The sequence below is a fragment of the Aptenodytes patagonicus genome, chromosome 1, assembly GCF_965638725.1.
Source record: "Aptenodytes patagonicus chromosome 1, bAptPat1.pri.cur, whole genome shotgun sequence".
Taxonomy (NCBI): Eukaryota; Metazoa; Chordata; class Aves; order Sphenisciformes; family Spheniscidae; genus Aptenodytes; species Aptenodytes patagonicus.
The window spans coordinates 45439411-45465372 of record NC_134949.1 but is presented as its reverse complement, the minus strand read 5'-3'; the positions used below and the strand labels follow the sequence as shown (position 1 = coordinate 45465372).

At 35.4% G+C, this 25962-nt stretch overlaps 1 protein-coding gene across 7 annotated transcripts in view; it reads left to right on the top strand.

The window, feature by feature from the left end:
• Positions 1 to 25962, top strand: part of PPFIA2 (PPFI scaffold protein A2) — a 356055-nt gene that overhangs the window by 230012 nt on the left and 100081 nt on the right. For all 7 annotated transcript variants that reach the window (XM_076333728.1, XM_076333719.1, XM_076333708.1 and 4 more), the window contains 2 exons: positions 594 to 758; positions 9786 to 9860. In XM_076333728.1, coding sequence (XP_076189843.1) covers positions 594 to 758; positions 9786 to 9860 — 240 coding nt within the window. The remainder of the gene's footprint in view (positions 1 to 593; positions 759 to 9785; positions 9861 to 25962) is intronic.

Sequence of the window (25962 nt, the reverse complement as noted above, 5' to 3'; positions counted from 1 at the left end):
TATTTACAATAGCCTGAAATTTCTCTTTACGGACCTTTTTGTCTTCCATCACATTTCTGATACAACAGAGACCATGAACATTTGAGAGCACAAACGCCATTAGCTGTGGCATTTAGAATGAATAGTCTTAAAAATTTAATAAAATATACTGTTTACTTTTACATATTTTGTTAAGTAACTTCCAGTATAAATTAAAAATATGTTACAGTTAGGGTGAATTAATTATAAACTTTAGTATTTTTGCATGATGCTTTAGACTGGCTTTCGTTGTTATTTGGTTGTTAATGCTCATCAATTACTATCACAAATAATATTGTAAATATGTACTTAATTTAGTTAGTGACCCTATGCTGAGTGATTTGTTGTTCTCACTTTTCATAGCAGAGTTTTAAGTGAAATCATGAGTAGATTTCCTATTTTTCTATTTGTTCCACCTGATTTAGAATCATGAAATGTTGTCAATAATTCCAGCAGTCTCTCCTACAATGAGGTTGCCAAGAAAATTGCCATTTGGTACCATGCACTTTGTAGTTACAATTTCCATGGCATTTAGGTGCACAAAAATTAATAACCTTTTATATCAAATCCAATAGCTGTTACTGGAGCATTTGGAGTGCCTTGTCTCAAGACATGAAAGGTCACTGAGGATGACAGTGGTGAAACGGCAAGCACAGTCTCCCTCAGGAGTTTCCAGTGAAGTTGAGGTCCTCAAAGCTCTGAAATCTCTGTTTGAGCACCACAAGGCTTTGGATGAAAAGGTACAGTATGGAAAAAAAGCTTACTAAATACACTCTTTAACTGTGCCTTATGATGCTGCAGAGCAACAGTATTGTTTATTTACTACTTAGAATATGTCCTGTACTTACAGCATTTACGAGTGTCCAGAGAAATCCATAAGAATGTATGACCAATAGCTGTAATGCACTTCAGGTAACTTTAGCTATCTTTTGTAGACAATAGTACTGACTTTTCAAAATAAGTAAATCTCACCTCTACCAGACATGCTTCTCCTATTTAGCACTAAATCAAGATGACACCATGGAATTTATTGTCTGTACAATATGCTTTCAAGTTATTGCTGAGAAAATGTAGGCATCTCAAATTTTAAAAACACACAAACAGAGTGAAAAGGCAGAATGAGATGTTTCTAACGACATAAAGGAACTTGCCTCTTAAAAATATTTAGGAGAAAAACCTCCTAAGTTTCAGAGGTGTTTTTAGCATTTACTACGTAAGCACAGTGTTCCCTCTACAAGTAGGGTAACCTAAAATAAGTAGTAGATCCTTTGATGTCAGAAGTAATGAAGGGCTTGCAGAATCAAGATAAAAAACACTGATGATAACTGCATCTAGTCATGCTAATTAAGAGGGTCTTTCCACTGGATTCCTCATGTGTCCTGTGCTGGAAAGACTCTTTTGTGTGAATGACACTTTGTACAACTATGAGGTATCACCTTGAGCATTGCTTACATGAATTCAGAAATCCAGTTCATGTCTAGAAACAATATGCTCAGAAGATGATGTATCTGAATTAGTACGTGCCTCAAAACTACACATGCAGGGAACACGTGAGAACCATTGCTCACAAGCAAGAACCTAGTTCCTTGTGGGGTCTGTCTTGACTGATTTGCTTGGGCTCATCGCTGCGGCTGAGTTGCTTCTCTGTTTGAGATGGTTGGGTAAGCAGGGGAGACTGTGCAGCACAGCATCTGAAATCATTGACTGCACAGTTGAACTGTGTTCTATAGAACCAGTTCAATGGTCTCACAGTAATAAATTTAACTTTTTTAAATTCAGAAACATACTGAGAAAGTTGACTATATTCAAGGAACTATTATTAAAAGAAACAGCTTTATGAAAAGGGTAGCTGTAGTTATATAGTAATATTTATTTTTCATTGGTAATAAAGGTGTGAAACACTGTGGGTTATGAGTCATACTGGGTTAACTATCAGGTTCAAAGTTAAATGAACTTAAGGAACTTATGCCAAATCAAAACTTATTTTGTGTTTAGGAATATCTCCTTAGTTATACATTCCATTCAGTTACATATCATGAAAGCATATTTAAAGAAAATCTAGAAAAGGGAATATAATGACTTCTAGACACTGTAAGCAATTAATTGTAATAAGCTTTGGAATATCATTAAGACTTACAAAATCCTGTATTATTAAAAATATATTTTGAGGATTGATAGGGTTTATGGTCTAAGCTTTGATCTTTTATCCAACAATTTAAACGTTGATAAAACTATAAAGAGAGTAGGGAGCTCTCCTGCTTTTGTACTTTTTGACACTGTGTTGGATAAATATGAGAAATAATAAGAACTAAACTTTAAATAGATTCTGATTATTCAGCAGTTATGTACTTCTTACACATTTTCTTTTGTGAATGTTTTAGTGTTTAGGTACTGTGCAGTTTATTTTACATCTCATTTTGAAAATTATTGTACAGAATTAGATTGAAGCTAAATATAATATTTTGACCTATATTCTTGAAAATTCTATTATTTTTTTTTTTAATGTAAAAGGTAAAATCAGTATTCAGTTCATTTAAAAATTTTGGAGTGACACAAGTACACGTCTTATGTATATAATGGGTCTCTGTCCCAGTGGTAATAATAATTACCAGTGTAGAAAAATCAGCCATCTGCAATCATATTAACAGGAGATCTATTACATTAAAAAACAAGTTTTAAAATTGATCGGCCAAAATTACTTTTTCCTATGTGCTATTCATCTATGTGTTGAACCTTTTGTATTTTTATATAATATATCATATTTTTATTATAAAACATTCCAAGATCAATCAAGGAAACAGTTTAGTAAATGATTTTAAAATAATTTGTTATAAAACTAGCACACATTATTTTCAGGTACAAATCCTGTATAAAATTATGTGTTTATGTTATATTATCTCTCTTTAGAAGGATTGGATGAAAGACATTTTTATATATCATCAAGATACCATCATCAAATTATCAGTTTCCCACTCATCAAGATACCTGGCAATATAATACTATGACATTATACCACACATTGTCAACATTATTGGGGATTTTTATTCAAAAATAATGGAAGTAAAAAAGACTGCATACACCCAAATGTGCTAAAAAGCCTTTATGGCATGTGAATCATCTATTCTACACTTTCTTTGACAGAAAAATTATATAAGTTAGATTTGTTTCAGACCCTTCAGAAATAAGCTATTAATCCACCTATGAAAATTCATTGAAGTTATTCAGAGATTAGTAGAATAATGTGGGTTGGACCTCCTAGAGGACATTTGGCCCAACCTCCTGCTCAAAGCAGGGCCAACTGTTTCAGGTTGCTTAGGGTCCTGTCTAATCAACTTCTGAATATCTCCAGGGAGAAAACCTATTCTGGTGTTTCACTACCCTCATTGTAATCTTTCTTCGCATAATACCTAGCTGGAGTTTCTGTCGCTGAGTCTTGCACCTGTTCCCTCTTGTCCTGTCACTCTGCATCTCCAAGAAGCAGCTCGCTTTGTTTTCTCCACGTCTTCTGGTTAGCTAGTTGTAGGCAGCAATAAGGTCTCCCATGAACCTTCCCTTCTTAAGTTTGACCAGACCCAGCTCTCTCAGCCTCTTCACATATGCCATGTGCTCCAGCCCATGACCAACTTGGTGGGCCTTCACTGAAACCTGTCAGTGTCTTTCTTGTACCGAGGAGCCCAGATACAGTCTCACAAGTGTGGAGGGGAATAATCATTTCCCTCAACCTGCTGACTGAACTGTGTGTCTGGCTTTGTTCACCCGTAGGTCTTTTCTGCAAAACTGCTATCTCTTCCCCAAGCCTGTCCTGTTGCCTGGGGTTATTCCATTCATAGTAATAGGATGCCACTTGGACTTTGTGTCACTGATCACAAACCTCTGAGCCTTGCAGTCCGGCCAGTTTTCTATGCGCTGTATAATCCACTTATCCAATTCATATCTCACCCTTTTCTCTAGCAGTAAATGGAAGATCTTGCAGAAAGCCTTGTAAAGACAAAGTAAAAAACATTCACTGTTCTCCCCTCATCCATGGAGCTAGTCATCTCATCACACAAGGCAATAAGGTTGGCCAGATGTCATTTGCCTTTGACAAAGTCATACTGGCTCTTCCCAATGACCAATCTATTTTATGTACCTGGAAATGGCTTCCAGGAAGATTTGCTCCATAACCCTCCCAATACTGGCCAGCTTGTACTTCCATGGATCTTCCCAGGATAATTCCTGCCTTTCATGATGGTGGACACAACATTTGTCAGTTTCCCACTCATCAGGAATCTCCCCTGACTGCCATTACCTTTCAAAGATGGAAAAGGCCTCACTATGACGAGTTAATCAAGTCTCTCAGTACCCTTGGATGCAGCCAGTCTACTCCCTTTGACTTATGTATGTCTTGTCCTCCTGTATTGTGGGTTACGCTTCACTCCCACAGACACTGCTGCTATGCTCAGGGAGGCCTGAGGGCAGAACTTTGCCCTAAATACTGAGGCAAAAACCCATGATATATGATATACTGGTGTCACAGGAAATAAACACTGCCCTATCAGAAAATGCACCCAAAACCGAAGTAGTTTAATGGATAAAGAGTAATTAAAACTGTCAAAAGTGCATTGAAAACGTATCATGACCCTTTGCAAATGAATAATGGAAACTTTAATTTTTTTCTTCACAAAAAATGTTGACATTGAAACCAGTAATTTAGCTGTTACACCCTTGAAAAAGCATAACAGGATATTTTCATAAAAAAGTTTGCCTTTTAAACTTACAAAAATCCCAAGAAAGTCTTTACATTCTTCCTAAATGCAAATTTTCTTTCATGTTTTCACTTCCTACACGAAAACGTCTCGAGATGTTATAACAAGCTCTGCCACAAGACTTGACTGGTCATGCAAGGATTGCTATGTACACAATACAAGAACTACAAAAATGTCATCATTACTATAACAAAATACAATGAAAAGTACAAAACAGACTGGAAGATGGAAAATAAAACATATCAATTCAGGGTTCATATTTCCAGGCAGGCCTGCTTAAGTGTAAGGAGAACCAGGAACGATACCTTAGCTGATTTCAAAAAGCCTATTGGCTCTCTATATATTACATGAAGTCTGGGCTTTGCCTTTACCTTTTACGCAAAAGATAGACCACCATAGAGAGATCATGGCCATGATTGCATTATTCAGAGAAAGTAGACTGTCATTGACAGTTATTTCAGCGTCTGACAGCTCCTTCATCATCCCTTCCCCCCCTGTGAAAGCTTGTCATGAGTTTCCCATGCTAGAGAGCCAGTCCTGTTTGGCTGAACCCGATAGGTACATCTTAGTGAGTAGAAGGTAGTAAGAGTATGCTGTTGTTCTTACCCCATTAGCCATATGAGATCCTAGCAGTGCCAAACAACAGTCTTCGTAGTCTGTTCTTGCATAGTTGTAATGTATTTTGTGAGAATTTTCTCTTTAGGGCATGGGGATAATGAAAGAGTTAATTTGGTTTATAAATATTTACCGGTTTATGTGTATCTCGAAATCTCATTGTGTCTCCTTGGGTAAGTGAGTTGTGTCACAGCAAATGACAATGATACTGCACTAACTGTATTATTACTATTTAGAAATCTAATTTGACAGAAGCTACACATATTTTCAAACATCTTTATATATCTAATTATGCTAAAATTTTTCGAAATCTGAAAACACAGGACATGGGCAGTTCTGCTACCAATTCTAGATTTTCTTCATGTTCAAAGTTAAATTCAGTGACTCTTTTGTCTGAGCGTAAGGTTAGGTTATGTCTCACAAACAATGAGCATTGTTAAAAAAATGGAGTTTTAAACACTAGAGGTTAGGACTGATTACGAGTGGGACCGATGTGAAATTCTGACTTAACATTCCTAATAGCCTTTGCTATTGTGTAAGTGACTTGAAATTTGCAGCTGTATTCATAGGGAAGATAGTTTGTGGAAACTTCTCTTCGGTTAATCACTCCTGACCTTCTTAATGCTTCAGATCTCAGACTTCTCTTACTGCTGCTAAGTAGCTGATACCCTTCTTTGTTTTATTTCATGCAATGAAAAGTTGTAGAAATAATGTAAGACAGCACTATGAAATATTTTGGGATATTATATATGAATATACATGGAATAGTTTATAATACAGCAAATGAAGATGAGATTTACTGACATCATTAGAGTTGAATAGAAAATAGAAGCTCAGATTAACTTCGTGGTTAGAATAGACATTGAGTATAGAGTAGGTCAGGAACTACATATTCCTTATATGCAATTCAGGAAGAACAAAAACTAGAAAAATGGTTATTTTATTTATACCATTCTATAACTATAATTGACTTCTAATATCTGCCTGAACATGTTTATTTTCCTGCAGATGCTTTTCCTATTTTTCTTAAAACTTTGGGTTCAACATTTAAAATGTGCATTTGGAAAGAAGAAACTGTTTGAAGCAAATTCTCCAAACCCTTTTTTTTGGTCAATTTTTTAGGAAAAGGATCCAGTTGATCTTCACAGAGGAAAGCAACTACCAGGTGTTATTGTCCTAGCTATTGTCCTAGCTACGATTCAAAAAACACTGGTTCTCTTAAGATTAATTCACGGCAGAAAAGTATACCTAATATTCTTGCAAATAAAAACAACCTATTCATGTCAACATTATCACTATCTTTTTATTCATTAGCAGGTAGCTAGGAGAGCTTTTATTCAATAGGCTGTTCATGAAAAAAAGTTATTCAATTCTAGCATGTGCAAGTGTTTTTTAAAAGCTCTTTGTGGGCTGCAGATCTGGAGAGAAAGAAGAAAGAATTTGACAGCAAGGAAAAAAGTGGGAAGCAGTTGCTAGGAGACGGAGAAAGATGGGTGATACTTTGCACTGACAGCAGTGCTAACATGACATTGACTATGTTACATTTCAAGATAATGTGGTTATGTTTTAAGATAATGTGGTTGCATTTAAAAGCCAGAGGAATACCCAGTGATCTGGGCACGTGTTGGATACACCCTCTAACATGGAGAGAGCAACCCTTTTCTGCTGTGTCTGTGGCACTGTAATGGGAATCTGTCCTTTAAAAATGCATATTATAGCATGTTCTGATAGATCAGGTGACATCTGATTAGTAAAGCTTTACCTAGTGCCCAAGAAAATAGAAATACATTAAAGGACCTTATGAAATTTAAGTAGTATGTTATTTCTGAAGTGATAAACACAATCTCACTAAGATAATGGTTACTTCTATGAACTATATTTACTCACTGACTATCTTTGACTTCCATAAAAGAGAAAACAATGTAATATTCTAATCATTAATTTGCTTTCGTCCAGCTCCTTGTAGAGCTGTGACGTTCTCAGTAATGTGACCTAGATGGTTTTCAAATTCTAACACCATTCAAAGTGAATGCCAGTGGTAGACACCTTATAACACATTTTTAAAACATGCATTCTCATTTATAAAACACTTAGGCTTGAATACATGGAGGTTTCAGGAAACTTATGAAAATTTAAAGTAAAATTACCAACTCATTGCATTTCATTTCAGCTATTGACAACTACCGTCTTGTGAATTTTCCCTCAATCATCTTGTCCCTCAGCAGTGCTTAGAGCCAAAAGGACTGAAGCCAGGAAGATGACTGTCATTTTTCTATGTATTTTTTACATCTAGGTTGAACTTTCCATTAAGAAATTGTTGTCTGCCAGCTCCCACTGTATTTAGAGAGATTGAAATCAGGCCTCTTGAAACAGGACTACACCCCTCGCTGGTAGGACGTGGACTTTAATAGTGGAGAACTAGTGAAAGACAGAAATGGTAGTGAGAAGAGAAGCAGGATACAGAAAGAGAGTTTTGGGACCCACAGAGGAATCGGAATCCTCTGGGAAGTCAGAGAGCGTGGTAGGAGTATGGAGAGAAGAGATGAGAGTGCCAGATAATGGACTCATACTGCCTTGGACTTGTCTATCTGGATAGGGAAAGAGGTCGCTGAGCAGCCCTTGGAAGCTGGTAGAAGAACTGGTGAAATAATGCTGGTTTTGAAGCAGAATATGATTTTAAAAATAAGAAAAAGGAAAGGAGAATGAAGTAAGAAATACTTTCTCAGCTATTTAAACAATTACAGGTTTTCAACTATAGCCAGAATAATTGATGCATTATACATTTGATGTGAAGTATTTTTTATGAAAAATATAATTAGATGGAAATTATGAATAAATTAGAATTAGAAAATATAATATTTCAAATTAATTTTACATATTTTAAGTGTGTTAGAATTGAATACTAAAAAATTTATAAAAAATGACTGTGGTGATAGCTTATGTACTACCATAAACCTAAAGCTTTATGAGCATGTTTTCCAGAAATTATGTAGCTCATTTTGAAAAGCAAGCTTTATGATTAAAGGGATTTACATACATCTTTGATGAAAAATAGTACAAAAATTTAATAAATAGGAAAAACATTTTGGATTCCGTTGCATATTCTCACTGCATTCTGTTGTTCTGGTGTAAGAAAACAGTTGAAACAGTCGTGAAAATTTGTAGTAATTTTCACTCTTATCACTGCCACTCAGAGGTGGCTCAATCACTGCCACTTCAAGATGGCTTAAACGTCATTTATATCAGGTGAGGAACAGGCAGAGTCAGTTACTGCAGCTCATCTATTGATTAGATAGTCATACTCTATAGGAAATGTCCATTTAAGATACAATATGCATCTTTGGGAACATTAACAGTTGATTTTTTTCAGTCTTATAGTGCTGAAGGAATAGAGGGAAATTAACAAATCAGAAATTGGACTATAAAATTGAGGATTCTTTCTAGTCTTCAGGGTTTCTTATACCTTATCACTCTTCAACTCATTTTTCTTTTGCTCCTTTGAGCACCTCTCACTCATGATTTCTCGTTAGATTAGGAGATGAGTTGCCATAGGCTCCCTTCATAGTCAGAAGAGAGAGAGTCACCTACACACAGCACTGAAGATCACTTTAAGTCTGATTTGCCTTTGATCAGATTGGGAGACCGGCACCTGCATTGCTAGCTTAGGTTGTCTATCACTACATGAGCTGATGCTGAGCCAGGGCACTCAAACAACAGTAAATATGTCTTCAGATATATTAAATTGTAATTCTTTAATATTAATAATTAATATTGAATAATAACTATAATAGTAACAATAGTAATAATTTAGTAGATCATAAACATCCTTAGAACAGAATAGGTCATCTATGAAACTGGTACAAACACAGCAGTCTTTTCTGCTTATGAGAGTATACCTTGTTTATGACTTTTTGCAAAACCCAAACAAACTGCGTGATGATATCAAAAATCTTTAGTATGTGTGCCTGAAGTCAATGCTGCAAGTTATTTTTTCAATTAATTTGTTGCATTCAATTAATATGAACAGATTAGTTATCTTCCATGGAGTGGACTTAAAACATTTGCAGATGGTTTTTTCCTTACCCTTTGTAAAAGATGCTTGTGAAAAACATTTTCTTTTTATGCCTAATGTGGTTTTAGAATATTTGCATTTGCTGTGTATTCTATAAAATTATAGGCAAACTGTGGAAAAGCAGTATGGCATTTGAAGTTTGACACCTATTTTTGTGGGTTAAGTTTTCCTATAGTTAGGTTTAAATGTTTACTACACAGTATGTCTCAAGAAAGGATGCAACACACGCCTGCAAACAGACTGGCAAGGCATACAGTAGTGCATATGGCAGATTATATAATCTTTAAAGACTGATAGAAATTACGTTACTGCACATATTTTGATTTTTCTTCTAGGTAAGGGAACGACTGAGGGTTTCTTTAGAAAGAGTCTCTGCACTGGAAGAAGAACTAGCTGCTGCTAACCAGGAGGTAACATAAAACACTTTCTCCCCTTTTGAGGTTCAATTTCTTTAATACTCTGTCCCATGTGTTCCCTGTCACTTTTCTTAAAACTGTCAAAAAAAAAAAAAAAAAGATAAATTACATTCTGAGTAAGCTGCTCAGTGAGGCTTGTTTAAGGTGGTTGCAAGATTAATACAACCTTCTGTTTACTGATTTATTCCCTTCTTCTATTCCCTTGTGAGCAAACCAAAATCCAAGAGCTAGTGACAGATTCCCAAATTTCTTACTGGACGTGAAAAAGGAGTGAACCAATGAATATGTCAGATACTATAAACAATTTAATAACCTGAATTTCCATTTTACCATAAAATTAAGTAAAACACACACATATATATATACATATTATATAAATGTTAACATTGATGGAGGAAGGATTATGACCTTAAAATTTAGGTTTATCTCTTCCCTTTTAATTGCAGTGTATCATGGCAAACTGTGGTGCCATATAACCATTGTGAACTTGGACAAGAGATTTTTTTCCTGTATGGTAGTTTGCAGACTGTTCTCTTTTGTTTGAAAGGGTGAACAGCAACACATAATTGTATTGCACACACAACTGTACACACACATAGAAAGGAATTTTGCACCCCAGAGAGACGATTCTGAGGCCAGAAAATATAAATGATGGAGTCTGCTAGTGACTTTACCATCCCCATCACGTTCTCAATCTCCACCTGATACGTGCTTCTCACACTGTTAAAAATAAGACAGACAAGCAATAGAATTGGATTAAAGCCATTTACTGGTATCATTTTACTCAGCCTTAAGGCAGAAACTGAAAACAGCCACAGACAAACTTAAAGTACTACCAAATAATTCTGGAAAAATGGAATACCTGTAATTCAGACTAATGTGTGATACAGTAAAATAGAGACTCCTAAAGTCATTTTTTTTCCAATACTAAGCTAGAAGAAGTTACTTTCTTAAAGTAACTTCTTAAAAATAGGATCTGCAATTAAGATATTAGTACTTCCTTTTTATAAACTATGAACTAGATATTTTGAATCATCCCTTTCTGCTCCGAAGTAACTGCACTTTATCTGTGCAGAAATAAAATCTCTCTTTTATTCTTCCATTTCATAATGTCAAGAATACTTGTGTTCAAATGATTTGGTTACACTACGTTGCATAATCTGTTATTTGCACTAGTGTTTATTAAATAGAAAGCAGTCCTTTTGGTCAGTCAAGCCAACTGAGATGCATCCCGCTCCTCTGATCTCTCCCATTCATGATCCAGTTAAATCCAAGTTCACTTCACTGGGCACGGGACCGGGTCTTTAGAGCATTGCCTTGTTATTTGGAGTTTTAAAAAAATTAGTGAAACTTGTATTGACAGTAAGGAGTAAAAACATACACAATGAAATTAAATTGAAATAGGACTTTCATAGACTTTTTTGCCCCAAATCCTTAGAAATATTGTACAAACTTTGTGTCTATGTGATGCTAAAAACATTTAGAAGGACATTTAATCAACCAAGCATAACATGACCATTGACACAATCTGAATACTGTTATTCCAGTTTCCTATGAGGAACTGTTAAAGCTGAAAAATGGAAATTCAATTAAAGAATAATGAAAAAAGAGCTAGATGGGAAGAGATGTGGAAGAGAACGAGTGGATTATTTTCAAACAGCTAATGCATTTGAACAAGGATTCAGATAATGTTCACACAGTTATTTAAACGAGACAAAATTAGACAACTGCAATATACAAGCCTGTTTTTATACTAGATTCCACAGTGAATGCACAGGCAATAAATGGCTTTAAAAATTTATTGCAATATATATGAAAATAAATGGGCCAAGTTTCCAAGGGAATTGAATATATGTTTTTCAGTAATTTCTGTATTTCTGTCACTCAGTGACTGTTCTCCCAAGAGAATTCATATTTTCTTTCATATCAGTTTTCTCATACTGATTGTAAGAGTGTACTACATATTCAGGACTATATCTAAACATAACATGATGACAGTAAATTGGTCTCCTGATTAAACAAGCATATGATTAGGTATATAACAAGTATCAGATTCAGGGATAAAAAATAGCAGAAATTTGTATGTTAAGGTAGCACCTTTCTCTGAAAGCTTATGGCCATGGCTCTGACACAGAGCAACAATGAGAAAGTGCAGACGCTCATGAGTACATATTGGAAATATCCGTATATAAAAGAGAAAAATTGAGAGAGAGAGACTATAGCTTTCCATCATTAGATGCTAAATAAGCTCTCATTTAACAGTCTTTGTAGCATATTACATACATACCAAAGGGAGTGAAAACATCTGGAACTCTGGCAAAGCTGATTTCAGCTCTAGTTGCCAACACCATCTCACAAAGCACTTCATATTTGATAAGGAATAGTAACACACATTGACTTTAAACTGCAGGGGCAGTTGAGATGGACAGTTGGACCTGTTGGGAGAACTTAGCTTGTGTAGCTAATATTTATGTGTAATCATACAAGGGTAACAGAGAAGGGCTTTGGTCTGCAGTTCCAATAGTCACTATCGATATGACATAAGTCACTGTTGTTGGTTCAGCTGAACTTTTCAGAAACAAGAATGTCTGCCAAATGGTTCATTGCTGTTCTGACTCTGTGAAGGCAATAGTTTCTATAAAAAAGTGAATATGTAGTTTATCTCCTTTTCACATAAATGCTGCACAGAAATAATTTTGATTTTATGTAATATTTTAAAATATGCTAGCCTTTTGTAATATTTTTAAAAAGTCAATTCTCTCTATAAATTACAATATAAAATATACATAAAATTATCAAGGGAATCCTTATCTTTACTACAGGTTTAAGGGGTAGAATTAACCAAATCAGTTACATTAACTATTCTTCTGAATAGGAAGTCCTGGTTTTGAATTGTGTCAAGCTGGAGGTACTTACAGAGTACATCAGCTCCTTATTAAAACATATTTACAAACAAAAACATTATACTGTATCTTACAGAGCACGTGATTCATCTCAGAATGAGGACTCTTGAATTTGGTGTCTACATGTGAGCCAGATGTCTGAAATACAGCTGTAGTCTGTGGAGCTCTAGTAAATCCAGTCTGCCAGCTAACCTGGTGGTTAATCTGCCAAGGCTGCCAGATACAACACAAAATTGACAGGAGAGCTGTGTCTGTCTGGAGCTAGAGGTGGGGAAGAAATACCCCTTGTCACTACGATGACACCAAATGCCTATGTTAGGCAACTGACTCTCACAACAAGCTCATATGTAGACACCTAATGCATAGACAGCTAAATTTAGGTGTCGTACTCCTTACAAACAGCAGAAGCTCTCTGAATCAGGCAGTGGGCTTCTAGATACAGGGGAGATACAAAATGGGCCTATATTATACGTAAAGAGTAGACTGAAAATTCTTTAAATATATGTTTTACTGGGGGGAAACAGTTATTTGACTATATATTTTATTTTGCTGCAATGGATTAGTGGCAGTAGAAGGGACCTTTAAACATAGCAGCAATCTGGATTGCTGTTAGAGATTTTTCATGCAGACTGGGGCAAGATAACTGCCTACAGTAATTAAATTCCGTAGTCATCCTTAAAATATTTGCTTTTTATCACCAGTTATCACACGATGTACCCAAAATTGTCGCACTGTTTTCTGTTATGCTTACACTGGAAGCCATTATTTGTTCACAACTGGTGGATGTTGTCCTATTCATTGTGTCTGTTGTAGCTAAGAGGAATAGTAGACATTGTTAACAGTTTTCTGAAAAATTTACCTCCTGTTTTTAGTTAAAACTACTGTAAAACATAGCTACATTTGCTTACCCCTCAGGTGCTTTTAAAATGATGCTGGTTTTCATCTGGTTCCACATAACTCATGGTCTCTCCAAATACTTTTGTCGCTGAAGGTTATAATTTGCAGCTAGCAATTAGACAAGCTGCAAGTGGTACATCCAATACCAAAGCTCAGTGATACAATAGCGTCTGTCTATGAACATTTTAAAGGCAACTGGAATGTTTTGCAGTGAGTATATGAACATTTTCAAATTCTAACAAGGTTCTACTAAGCAGCTTCCTTTTTATACACTAATTGGAGAAGAACGAGTCTCATTTGCAAGGGAAGTGGGATGCAAATTTTCCTTCCTGGTTTTGTCATTTATGATCTTCATGGAAATTAACTTCAATATTGAAATTACTGACAAGATAACCACTTTTGTTCCACAGCTTTTGAGATCCTCTTACTAGCGTTGTGTGAGTCTCTGTTAAAAGTATGCTAAAGTACAGCACGTGCAAACAACACACTAAGATATTTCATTAGTGCCATATATCACCAGGAGCTCAAGCCCTAGTGGCTGCCACAGGGCAGGGATACATGGATTATAGACAGGTGGTACCATGGTCCATAGTGATGCTTTTAAATCCATTGCTGCTGCAACGTGCAGTGTTAAATGACAACGGTTGTGATTTCCATTAACAGATTTCACTGATTCCCAGAACTCTCAACAAATAGTTTCCCAAAAAATGACCTTTAGAGCTTTTTCCCAAGGCTTGTATGTAAAATTAAGCTTTATGCATAGTTAATACTATACTGGGAAAAAGTAATTTTTTAAACAGCTGTGCTTACTTTGCACATTAATTTTCTCCTGCCTTTCTTAAACGTTTATCCAGCACTTGTAAAATCTTCCTGTTTTAATAAGAATCGTATGATAAGTGGCTTTCCAAAACCCTTTTTTGTTTCTGGTTAATATGTTGGCTTTTCAATCTTTCCTCATTAGTAGAAAATGTGGCATGGAAAATACAGCTTTAATTACATTTATTATCTGGAAGATATACTTTAGGAACCCAGAAAACACTGGGACTGTGTAGAATATGAAATTAAAGAAATTACTGGTTTGAGTTTATATATCACTGTACTACCGTACGCTTTTCTTCAGCATTTGTTGAAAATGCCAATGCTGTTTGCAAATGCCAAACATTATATTGCTTCTGTCAATTGACACATAGGTTATACTTAAAACACTCAGGCTTCCTTTTAAAACCTCCTTGTTACAATTTCCACTTGCTTCTACAGAATTTTACTCAACCTTTGAGGATAAATCTAATTCCTGGAGCTATCAGAGAGATTGCAGGTGATTTGGACCGTAGATCTCTGCTTCATATAACTGCATGCATTCTTGTGTTTGGGCAGTGGGTTTCTTCCTGACAGTGGGTTAGTTTATTCATTAGGGTGTCCTAATGCTATTTTTTAAGGCATCCATGAAAGCATTCATAAATGATTTACACCACTGAAGAGAAAGGATGATTTACAGTTTATGCTTCTTTATATTCTATACCAGAAACACCAGAAAATGTAGCCACTTACTCACCAAAGAACTTTCAAATACCACGTTAATTGCCTAACTTTTGCTATGCAGGGCAAGTCAAAAAGCCAGTAAAAAATGCAGATACTTTTAACAGTGGAGGACAGTTTTGACTCTGACCATGAGGGATGCTGCAGACATGATTGTAGTATCATTACTGCTAATGAAATATTCTCTAATATTCAACATATATGTATTTTAAAGTAAAACCTCAGCTAACTATGGTGTATTCTTTTTACCCATGGTTGCATGTGAAAACATACTTTTATCCCCAGCTGTTTCAGGTCCTATTAGCTTAAGGCACTTTTTGTTGCAGGAGTTCCTTGGTGGCCTTAGCCTTTGTATGTAATACAATGCAAAGTGATTTTTGGAGTAGAAATGTTGTTAAAGGAATAGTTTGCTGAGAAAAATAACACGTGCATTTCTTGAACATTTAATATACACAGAATTTCATCAATCTGAAATTCAGCAATGTTGGATATCAAATCTCTGGATGAAAACTGGGTGAAATTCAGTGACTTATTTTCTGAAGGCCAGGCGAGATGGCTTATACCTATTTCTGGTGACTTTAAGTATATTTTTTTGTGAAAAATCTGAAACAGCCTTCATCTATAGTACCTCATTTTACTGTATTTTCTCAGAATGGTGTAACTGAAAGTTATTGCTTTGTAAACTCTTACATATTAGTTTTGGGTTTTTTAAGCTATAACTTTACACAGGTCTAACTCTGGAGAGACCTTCTTTGTGGTCTGAACTTTAATTTTAAATGTCTATGTAATTGTGCCCAATTATATCTTTTCTGCAAAGACGCACGTAACTGAAAATATCTTGGTTTGAAAATGTAATCTTTATGTGCTACATGCAATTGCTTTTCATTCTGCCTTTAACCTTAGTCATCTAGTTTAAATGTTAACTCTGCAGAAAGTTATTGTTGCCCTTAAGTTTTAAATGTGGTAATCAAGCAAAATGATGATTTTTTGTGGATGTTTCTCATACTCCATATTCCACAGCATTAATTTCTGTCTCTATACATTTGAATTAGGATTTGTGGCATGGCAGCTGAATAAGTTGAAAATTACTACAGCAGCACTACGTCCTTCATTGCATTATTTTTTTACAAAGTCAAAAAGAAATAAGCACAAGAAATAATCAGTTAAGTTGCTATAGCTATTTCATTTTATGTCCTCAACTAATTCTAATCTAAGTTCTCAGAGGAAAAAAACCACTAAAATTCTTTGTGGATAGTGAGGGCAGCAGAGCTTATCTTTGCATTGCCATCAAAAGCATTTTTCACTAAATTCAGGGCAGAATAGGTGTAAAATTCAATGCGGAATAGGTCTAAAATTCAATGCATTTTTCAGATAGTCACTTAAAAACATTAATTTCTATTGACGTATTTGAGACAAACATCACTATTCCACTTGCAAAAGTAGTTTCTCAGTATAATTTCCATAAATATTTATCACAGAGAAAAATTTTCCAAACAATTTTGAGTACAAAAAGAACATATATTTTCTGCAGTGACAGCAGATAATGATTTTGCACATATTTTAGTATTGCTGCACAAAAGTCTTGATAAAAAATGCTTGTAGATTTAATTTCTCCTTTTATAACTTTCCTTAGTCACTTAGGCCTATTTATGTGTTGGCCACAGTGTACTGTTGGCAACCCAGTAATATATGTTAAATAGGCTCAGCAACTTTGGTCTTCACTGAAATGATTTCGCAGAGCAGAATTGTGTAGCTGCCCAAATGTCTTCAAAAGAGATCTTGAAATGCTGTGTTCTCTTACCCCTCCCTTTAGCATGTAGCCACCCGTAACAAATTCTAAAATACTGATAGCATGTTCAAATTTTGCATTGACTTTTCATCTAGTTTGAATGCCTCCTATGTATTCTTCAGAAGAAATCAATTTGTAAGAAAGACTGTGATTAACAGAAAGGATGCATAGTCTGTGCTCATGTGTTCATGGAGAGCTTCTTGAGGAAAAACGTAACTGAAGGGAGAGGCTTTTTATTCCTTCACTTATCTGGTGTGTTTAATAGTTCTTCTAATAAAATCTTTGATACTGAGTGCTTGGTAACTTGATATATTACTCTGTTTTCAATATCATGTCACAAAGACAATTGTTACTTTCTATTTTTGCTTTCCAAATATTCTAAAATCCCAAATGTGGATGGATTAGGATGCTTCAGGATGTTACTGCTGTTAAGGAAGGAGTCAGATTCTTCCACTGAAATGATAGATTCAGGCTAATAAGCATCTCCATTGCAATTTTGATGTTTTTCTTAGAACCTTGCGTTGTGGCTAATACTTCTCCATTTTACTTACTTGTGAAATTTTCATAGAATTTGTTATATAAAGATTTGTGACTAGAGCGAATCCCAGTGTCACAGATTTATCATTGAAGAGTAGAGTTTAGTTTTACTCCGATTATTCACAAAACAGCCTGAAAACTATTGCACCTCTCAATCTTCTGCCATGGCACATCCCTATATATCAATAAGCATACATACATTACTCTTAAGCTGCTATAAGCTGTTAATTGCACTTTCTGAAGAAAAGAAAAATCTAAGTTTTGTAAGACAATGCTTAAAGGAACATGGCAAAAGATAAAAAAGCTATGTAGAACTGTGATTTGCTAGTTGCTCTTTCTTTACTGTTCCCCCAAACCTGCTGTGCAGCTATGGAGCAATTGTTTAAATATACATTAAAAGAGCAGACAGCTAGATGTTTGAAATATATTTTATAAATCTCTTCAAATCTACTTCATTTTTTTGTCTGATAGAAACGTTTGACTTAATGAAACCTTGGTCCCCCATGATTAGAAACACAGGTGGTTTAATGCTTTGGTTTTATCTCTGAATAAATGATGACTGGAGATTAAAAATTCTCAGTTTCCTCTAAACCTTGCAGTACAAACTCTCCATAAAATTAGCATCTTCATCAAAATGAGCATAAACCTAATCCAGTATATTCTTTTTTCTTTTTGTGTGTGTTTTAAAAAACATTTCTAGGATGCTCATTCTGAAAACAAGTTAGGTACCGCTACGCTATCATAAAAATGTAATCTTCCTTTTGTTCCGTAGTCTGGATACTGTGCGCTTTCTGGGAGACACAGGCATGTACTAAATTCATTACTGTATAACAATTTAATGTGAACATTTCCTGCAAGAATTTCTGGAGATCCTCTTCCTACCTTGTTGCTCTGACTACATCTTCATCTGCTGGATCTGCTAAGTTTCTCCTTACTCACTTTTTCTGAAAGCAGAGAGAGGCTTACCTTCGCTTTTACAAGCTCACACTGACCTAAAAGTTTTCCGTGATGTCACCCATTTCCATCTTTACCACATCAATTCTTCTGCACTCCAGACAGTTTCCCCTCAAGGCCTTGCAGTGTTTTCTCACATGTTGCTTCACATAGGAAAGTTTTGAATAACACTTCTTTATATCACTCCTTAAACGTCATTCCTGTCACATTCATTACTGGTTATTGTTAAGCAAGTGATGACAAATTTTTAGTCTTTCACATCTTTTCTTTTTTCCAACTCTTTGGTCCAAATAATTAAAGAAAAGTAACTAGGAAATCTGTGACAAATATTCATTCTATTCTTTTGTTTAAATGTTATATTCTCATTTTTATAATACCTGTGGCCGAAGTTTTCATACTTTAGTGTTTGGGGTGAAACTGTATTTCTATTTGCATAAAAAAATGTGGCCTAATCTTTATTACAACTTAGAGTGCTGCAGAAATATAAATATTTATTGGTATATTTAGTAGTAATATATTCCATCTTCACATTTATATTGGAGTGCTTTTATTGCACATTTTTACTATGATTGTTATTGCATTACTACACTCCCAACAGAGCTCCAGTAAAGGACCAGGACTCCATTTTGTTGTAAAAAAAAATATTAAAACCCGGTTCCTGCTCCAGAGCATTTATAGTATAAATTTGCCTTCTAGTGTCCGTTGCTCATACAGCTGCGGAACAGAGGGCATTACTGTAAAGCCAAGGTAGCACAGAGACCTGTGCAATACGTGTGGCGGTGATCACTTACCATTTTTAGTATCATAGGAGCTCTGCGAATATCACTCGCAAGACTCGGGCTAATCTGGTCCTTTTTGAATATTCTTGCTCCTAAAAGCATCGAGATCATTTTAACTGCGGTGACTGGTTTACTGTTCCTACAGCAGAAGAAGTAGGATGCAATCTGATAGAATTCATGGATGCAATGGTCGACGTTGTAAGTATTGATAGATGAACTTGGCTAAATTGCATAACTTGATTTTTGCAGCTGATGGCTGTAATGGCATCTACTCAGGTGCACACTCTGCCACACAATTGTTGTCCTGGTACACCTCATAAATCCTGGTACGCTGCATGAATCCTAGCGTGCTCACCTCGTCATAACTTCATAGTTAAATACTGAGTACATGCCCTCACCCCAGCTCCATGCCTGGTTTTTTTTGATGTAAGAGAGGCTGGGGCTGCAGGCATGCAGCCTCCATGAGATCCTGAGTCTAAATAACTGTAGGACATAGTATTCAGGGCTCACTACTCTGCACAACTACTCTGCAATTAATCAGCGTGTATGGAAAGTCTCTGTTTTCTGGATCTCGTGAGGTTGAGTTACTGGAGTTATTTTGGGGGTCTGTATAATGTTTTACATTCATCAGTAAATAGGGATCGCGGAGCATGCCTGACATTTCTGCACAACAACAAATACATCAATATATGACACAGAGCCGTGAAGCTGAAGAACATGTCTCAGAAAGTGATAAATGGATCTTCTGATATCTTCTCTGCTTTATTCCAGAGAATTACAGAATAGCAAAGCTCTAAGTTTCTAGCACAGGTTTTGTGGATTTCTTATTTACCACATTTTCCTCACCCAAAGTAGAAAAAAGGGAGAAAGAGGAGATGGGATGACGACCAAAGAAATACAAGCTGAGAGGAGAACACAGGGATGGCAGGAGCCAGATGTGTGGCTGAACATATTTCACAATAATTTGCCTACACACCTGAAAACTCCAGGAGATTAATGAAACTGGAAGGTTATTTGTATATGGTTAGCTTAGGGATTGTTCGTAGTCAGCATGAGATCAGACACTGGGATAATTTCAGATTGGATTTAACGTCATACATTTGGCAGCCTGTTTAGGGAGCTTACGAATCAGTGGAACACAACTCTCCCCAGCCCTGGTTTCATAAGGTTACGTTAGCAAATGCCTTACTTTAAACACACCAACTTGCTAAAGTAAAGAACATAGCGTATATTTAAAGTCATGCTTAGCTGATTTGCATTGTAGAGCTCACTATTACTTGTGCAAAGGATATCAGTGAAAATTTTAATGTCTAATGTTTAATTTGCTCACGGTATGCACACAGTGCCTTTCATGAGACATCAGAAAGAATACATCACTTCTCTTTGATCTGTTACTTTGGGATTCATAAACTGAAATGTATACCAATTTATACTGCATTGGAGGTATAAATTCAGGTTTAAGAGCGTAGTTTATTATCTTTCTGTCTGTATCAGCTTCAGCGTCATTTGGCATTTGTCAGATGAGTTTTCATGTGGATCAAGATAATTTCGCTGCAAGAATCAGTCTTGTTGATTCTTTATCGTTAACAATCTTCTTGTGCATCCGTCTTGATGAAAATGCAAAACACATACCCATTATCCCTTGTTTTTAATCTGCTGGAACAATATAGTGTTTTATCATTTGTTTAATGTGCTTCTTTGGAACGATTATGCAATTTTGTGTATATTTGTTAAGTATTACATGATTTGTTAGGAACATCTACAACCACTAACTCTCAAACCAGATTTTAAATAGTATAACAAGATCACAGTATTATGTTTTATGCCTATTACTCTGCATAATCAATTTTTAATGTATGAATAGGCCTTACATGCTGCATTTGAATAAATGGTTTAAATTAATGACAAAAGCCAATAAATAAAATCAACTTTAAGCTTCAATAGGTTCATATTTATTAATCAATATTCCCATTAACATACGAACCGAAAAATGTATCATTTGTATTTTCATATTAGATCACCTCAACCCAACAATGCACGTGCAGCTCTAAGAGTATTCTGCAAATTCATAAGGTAGTTAACTAGCAACACAGTGAAAACTCATGTCTGTGAGCAGTGTCAGCAATAACATGAATCAAGAGTAATCTGCCACTCAGAGGTCTGTATTGGCCCTCCATTGTCAAGAGGCAGAGCAAGGTCCACAAGCGTGACAAATCTATTCCACATTTGTTACTGATAGACTACGAAGAAAATTATTGCCATTTTGCTACTGCTCTGCTAATGCTGATGAAACAGCTTAGTGATAAAATATTTGTGAGAAAAATAGGAGCAGAGACTGTGCTGGGGGATAGCTGTATCTTGGTAAATGCTTACCTAAGTAGTCATATCCAGCGATTTTTAATTTTTTTTTTTTTATTTTAGTGCAAACAAGTTCCCATCATATGTCTGTAATAGAAATAAATACAGAAATAATTTTACTTTGGATCCAAAAATGTAAAAAATATTTCGGGTTTGATGGGGCAAAATTAGATACTCATACTTCTTTGAGATCTTGATTGGAAAATATCAGCACTAGGAAATATTAAATAATCTTCATTAATATTAATAGGGACTGTCAATGTATAGGTGTAAATACTCCAAGAGGAGTTGTAGAGGGCTTGTTTTACTTGGTTCAGTCCATAAGAAATGATCCAGCTTGCTTGACATTGCACTTGGAGAGTGTAGTTTGGACACCTTTGATCTTGTAGAATCCGTGGTTACAAAAAAGAAGAAAAAAAAGAACCTGTATGTATAATTCCTTTGCATTAGAAAATGGCTATCATGTTAGATTCTTTTCTGCAGTAATCTGAGAATAAAAACATTATTTTAGAAGTTCCACTTATGAAGAATGTTCTTTATCCTTAAAAAATATATAAAAATTGTATCAATGAGGACCATATCCTTGATTTTCACTGGAGAAATCTGTGGAAAAAAATTACTCCCAGTAAGAATGTCATTGAAAAGTATTAAAATCTTGACTAAAATTACACAGGTACGTTTGGTTTAATACTTGAAATATAGACTTTAATTCATTCTACTGTGCTTTGATTTCAACAGACTGGGAGTTAGATTTAAGTTGGCATTTCTTCAGTTTGTGCATGCAGATCAAGGCTTTGTTATTCTTTAATTGTAGTTCTGGGGTAAGGTTCATTTCCTTTCTGGATTTTTACTCATATCCTATCTATCAGTTATATTTTCATGTTTTATACAATCAGTAGCACAGATGGCGATTTTAATACAGATACACTGTATAGGAAAATCTAATAAAACTACACATGCAAAATAGAGGGGTTTTCATAACAGATGTGTCCAGTCAAAATAAATCTAAACAATCTCAAAGTCTCTAGGTGAAAATATGCAGACAAAGAATACAAAATTTCATTTGGGGAAGACTGTTTTTACTCAGTGGGAAATATATTAACGTAATCAGAAGAGGAAAATGGATTTACAGTGCAAATAGTGAAATACTTCTTTTTAACCTGAGTAGGATTTTTCAAACCGAATTGTATTACCTTAAGCACGGGTAGTTGTCAATTAAATACTTATGTACTAAGAGCAACTACACAAAGCTCTAGAGGCACATTATTTTTATTAATATTCAGTGTCCTGGATACTAAAAATATGTTTGTATGTCTAAACATATATATCCATATATATAATTATATACACAGGGTGTATACATATATATAAATAAAATATCTGTATATATATTATCTCATATATATACACACACTATGTATATATATTTCAATAACTCATATATTGTTGAAAAAAATGAAAATCATAATGTTTCTGCCAAATCCATCCTCAGCTCTGACCAGCTGGAAATCAGTCCCTACACTACCAACGAATTCTAGGGCTTTTGTATCCCGGTTTGGGTACATTACTCATGTCTTTGTGAGAGTAATAATGAAAGAATAATAATTTTGCTACTGTTTTGTTGGGCTTGGTTAGAAGAAAAAAAGCAAGAGAAATTAGCCAGCAGGTGTCAAATACACACTATAGTACAACCATGTAATTGATATTTGTTATTATTTTTCCATTGTGCTAGTCTCTGTAAAAGACAGTTCTTTCACTGTATCATATTTCATACAATTTTTGTGACAGATTGAAAGTAGCACATTTTTGTTTACTTAGATAAGGGTTTCTGAAGAAAATGTACTGAAATGTACCTGGTAATCTTCTGTGAAAAATCTTGACAGATACTCTTTTTCATAATAGCAACTGCACAATTGCTTTAAATGACTCCTATTCTGTTTACAAAGTGTTGCCAGTACACTATAGAAATAAATGGTGCATGCTCTAGACTACGTGCAATAGCACGAGACAGTTATTTACACAGTAACACTTAATTTGGTTCAGAATTCGAAGCGAAGGAGACTAATAAACCCTATACGCCTTATTACCAGCCTAAAATGTTAGTGTATGATTACATTTAAAGAATAAAAATGACTGCTGATCCAGGCACTTAGCGTTGAGAAGGAGTCAGGGCTCAGTGACGGTGTAAACGGATGGCAGGAGGTCCGGCGGGCGGTCCCCTGCTGCAGCCAGCTGAATGCCTCAGCTGTGGGCTACCCCTGCACCACAGTACCTGTGTCACAAACAGAAGTGACCTTCGTAGGCATGCCAATAAAACACTGATAGCCGGGACCTGTCAATAGTTATCACGAGCACAAACCACCAACAGTAAGAGATCACACGTGTGGTTAGTATTTTCATGTTTTCCAGTTAAAATTGTGAATCTGCCACAGATTCAGAGCATCTCCAGTCATCTTTGCATGTTGTCATTCATTATTTGCACTTCAGTGACATGAAAGCAGAGCCTGAAAGTGCTAGCCACCATACAAGTGGGGTCGCAGAAAGCAATGCCTACGTCAAGGTTACAAGAATAAAATAATCAAGACATACCAGAAGGTGCAGGAGGAAGATGTTTTAGCTTTCTTTGACGGGACTTGAAGCATAGAAGGTAAAGACTTACTTAAACCATAAAGAACTGTAACCGAGGGGTGGAGCTCAGTGTACTACCTCCTCCTTTTCCCACGAGGTAAAGACCCCCTGACTTTTTAAGGCAACTGTCATTTACAGCTTTCCTCTGACCAACTTAAAAAGTGTTCTGTAAATCTGAATGTACATTCTCTTGCAGAGCTCACTAGCAAATGCTGGATTTCTAGTAATGACAAGGCAATGCTTCTTGGCCGTTAAGGAGTAAGAGTGTAGAGATTCTATTTCAATTTCCACTTATTTAAACTCCATATAGCACAAACGTACAAGATTTGCTTTCATTAGGCCTACCACTGTCTAATCTCCAAGGATTATAAAGACTCCCTCATGAGGATGATTTCACCTTAATGAGTATTTCTCCATAGCAATGAAAGCTAAACAGCAATGTTAATAAAAGGTCAACAATCTCAAAAAGGAAGGAAGAGAAGAATTTGTGATGTAAAAATGTTGAAAATATGTATTACTCATAACTCCTACAGTTTTTTTCTTTGAATAAAGTAATATTTTTCTTGACAAGTCAGGGCACGTTTTAAAGGGCTCAATTGTGTAAACTTTCTGGAAAGCTCACCACTTAAATAGCAATAAAATATACTGGAATCCAGGCAAATATAAAATAAACCTAGCTGAGGTTGTCAGTCAGACATGAACACTTAGTTTACAAGTGAATTTTTGGAGTGCTACAAAAGCACTACTTGCAAATTTGTCTGATTCTTTTTGTTTTAAGTAGTTGAATGGAAGAGAAGACAAAGTGCTAAGTTAAAAAAAAAAAACTTTTATGTTTTTTTCTTCCCCCAAGGTGAGCCCAAAGTGCATTGTTAGTGCTGAAGGTTTCATTCCCCACCTTCCAAAGTTATTTTTGCAATCTGAAAAGGCTTTTTTTCATTTCTTCTTTTCTCTCAAAGTGTGGCTAATGTTGATTACAATGCTGTACGATCCATAGTTATTTTAACTCCTACCTGTTGTGAAAATAAAGCTCTAAGTCCATATTTGTGCTTTTAAACATAACTGGTTGCAAAGCTCAGAGCCTGCATTGCTGAATGGAAAAACTAAAGCATTTCAGCACTAAAGCCATCTTCAGGGACATTCATTTTTATCTGTTGTTTTAAAAGACTCTGGATGGATTTATGAGAAGTTTGATTTATGAAGTCAGAATGTGCATTTATGATAGCCTGAAGTGCATTTTGCATTCACTGTCTCAAATGCTATGTATACAGCCAGTCATCAATCTTATGCAGTTCATTTGATCATGATACTGAAATGTACTGAGATTTTAGCTACCACTCTGGGAAGAAAGGTCCCCCCCACCACAAGCCAACACCTCACTTTTCCATGTGTTTTTATTAATTTCATTTTATACATGGATAGCTCCAAAATTCTGTATTTGCTTGTCTGTTGGAAAAAAAAAAATAAATCTGTTTCTTGCCTTAATTCCTTCTTTCTCCCATCTACCAAAGTCAGACACTTCGGTAGATGAGAAGGAATTTCCATTATTAGACAAGTTTGTGAATCTTAGACTTTCATCTGCTGTTGTCTAGTAAAGAATGGTGAGAAGATGGTTGAGCCACACACACCACCTCTCCCCCCTGGGTTTTCAGGAACACTTCGGTGGTCTTATTACTGACCATCTCACTAGTTCATCACTGTTATTCAAAGACGAGGCA